The sequence below is a fragment of the Cucurbita maxima genome, unplaced genomic scaffold (assembly GCF_002738345.1).
Source record: "Cucurbita maxima cultivar Rimu unplaced genomic scaffold, Cmax_1.0 Cma_Scf00016, whole genome shotgun sequence".
NCBI classification, from domain to species: Eukaryota; Viridiplantae; Streptophyta; class Magnoliopsida; order Cucurbitales; family Cucurbitaceae; genus Cucurbita; species Cucurbita maxima.
In genome coordinates, this window is record NW_019272032.1 from 3560222 (window position 1) to 3562824 (window position 2603).

The window sequence follows — 2603 nt, forward strand, 5'->3', positions numbered from 1 at the left end:
GGGGGGGGGGGGGGGGGGAGGGGAGGTAAGAAATGGATTTTTCATTAAAGAAACAAAACAAAAAAAATAATACCAAGCTGATAATTACAAAAAGACTGATTAGTGGACGCTCATAAAGATGCAAAAGAAATCTCACAACCTCCTGCACACCCTCCAAAGACCTCTCTATCCACCTAAAAATCCTACTATTTCTCCCCCTGGTTAGTGGTCCACTAGCCGCTTTTGGTCTCAAATCTTTGGGGTTGCTTTTTTCAATAAAGCTTGGTTACGTTTCTTTATGTTATTTTGTACTAGTACTCGTTTATGGATGAGTGTTTTTAGAGTTGTTGGTCTGGCCCTGAACCTACGTGCCTATGACTTCCTCTCTCAGGAAATATGTACGACGGAAGATCCTGAATTTGAGACTTTCTATATCAAAAATATTTTCTTAAACAAAGATATTCGTGCTTGGATGGAGACTTCGCTCCCCAAGATTTAAAAAAAAAAAACAAAGACGAGTAACTTGTTCCTAAGTATTCTATGATTCGTATACACATACACACAAACCCTTGCACTGCCCGTCTTTAAACTAGCGTTTGTCCTTTCATTAAACTTACCGGAAGTTTTGCATACGAACCATGTGACCTTTATATGGATAGCTCTCAATTGATACGGATAAGAGAGGAATGATATCCTAGTTCATGAAGTTGGAAGAACTATGGAATAATCTTCCTACGTCTAACACACAGGAGAATCTTCTTCCCTCAAAAATCCAAGATGATGCTCCTCCATAAAGAAAAGAGAGAACTATAAGCTATGAAGTGCCTAAATTAGTTACATATGTATCATGTACGTAGAATGTCCAACGAAGTTGGACTCAGAAACTACAAATGGCTAGGACTAATATCTCAGAAGTAGAATAGGGAGTTCACAAGAAATAGACCAAGAAGTACAGGGGGCATACTCAAATAAATTGTGCATTTCACCCTAAAAATAGATATATAGATAAGTCTTAAACCTATGACAGCCCCGATACATGTTTCAATTTCGAGTAGTTCTGTTTCAAGATTTATCATAAAAGTACAGTTGACACTTGACATATATTACCCATTCTACACTTTGCAAATTGGATGTTCTTATCTACTCTCCACAACCACTTATAAGGAAGATGAAAATCCCACCCACACTATGCCTCTCCATCAATTGTTTCTTCTTCTTTTTCTTTTTTCTTTTTTCTTTTTTCTTTTGACATTGCCTTTCCATCACGAGGGCAACACTAATCGTGGAGGTACCAGCAGACATGAAATTATGCAGTGAAGGAAAGAGGGAGAGATGAGGATACTGGGAGATCGAAGGGAAGGGAGAAGATGATGTTCTCAGCAAGTTATTTTTTAGTTTAAAAAGAAATCCAAAGATTTGCAAGTCGAATGACTAATCGCGTCCACCAAGACTTCCAACATGTACCCATTCAATATGCTGGTCATCCAAAACATAATTTAGTAAGAAATCTCACCCTCTACCTCAAACCAGAAAACTCGTTGAGGATCATGATCATTTTACAGGTTTCTCATATGTTCAGAAAAACTTCAACAAGTCCAAAGAAAAGGAATCAAAGAGGGAAATTCATCTATGAAATCAAGGAGCTCCTACAGCTAAGCTTTTTGGTTTTCGTAAAAACTACATAATCAATATTTACTCAACAACAGGCCTAAGAGATAATTCAGCGCACAACAAGAAATTCTCTTCACCTTCTAAACGAAAATTCCACCAAAACCTCATTTTGGAATTTGTAAGGTACATCAGACTTCAGAATCCTAATAAATAACGCTAGAATAAAAGCTCAACAATCAATTATACCCAATTCCGACTACTTCCAGTAAAACCGAACTCCGAAAGTCCATTAATCAGGTCAACAAGATTGGCAATTAAAGAACAAATCCAATTTCATATAAACATAATAATAATAACCGGACGACCATGATTTCCAATCAATATCAGGTCATAGAAATGATTAAATTTAATAGATAACGCGTAAAATAAAGAGAAAAGAACTAATAAACTAGAGAGTGAAGAAAGAACAGCGAAAACAAAGTAAACTTCATAGGCACACCTACGTCTGTTTGGAGTAAGAAGAAGAAGAAGAAGGTCCACGCTTATTCCGGAACATCATGTATCCGAGAGGGAATACGACTCCGATCATCATTATAACGGCCCCAATTATGTATCGGAGTGGACTGGGCGGTTCCACTTCAATGAACGTCCCGAACTGCGACGAACGCAATCATCTTTCTCGAATCAGAAATTCACAAATTCCATTGCATAAGAAAACAAAACATTTATAAAATAAAGAACCCTAGAACTTGAGATTGAATTGATGTTGTACGAGATCTGGATCTTAAGCTTGGAGGAACTTACAGGCATTTGTAGAACACAGAGCGAAAGGACCGCAGAAGATGAAAGCCGGGGATTCTAGTAAATGAGGGAAATAGTGTTGTCTTTCTACATATGTGTTTTGTATTTTTCTTATTAAAAATTAAAATTTCTTACGACAAGAAGGAGAGACTTCAATTTTTTTTTTTTTTTTTTTTTTTTTTTTTTTTTTTTTTTTTTTTTTTTTTTTTTTT

General features: G+C 36.3%; 1 protein-coding gene across 2 annotated transcripts in view; it reads right to left on the bottom strand.

Annotated features, from left to right (window-relative positions):
* LOC111491644 overlaps positions 1 to 2501 on the bottom strand; it is a 3129-nt gene extending 628 nt beyond the window's left edge. The window contains exons 1-2 of one of the 2 annotated variants that reach the window (XM_023140644.1): positions 2395 to 2501; positions 2090 to 2245 (exon numbers count right to left, since the gene is read on the bottom strand). In XM_023140644.1, the coding sequence (XP_022996412.1) occupies positions 2090 to 2245; positions 2395 to 2400 (162 nt within the window). In that variant the 5' untranslated portion in view covers positions 2401 to 2501. The remainder of the gene's footprint in view (positions 1 to 2089; positions 2246 to 2394) is intronic. The other variant, XM_023140643.1, reaches the window with a different exon arrangement.
* Between the last annotated feature and the right edge of the window lie 102 nt (positions 2502 to 2603).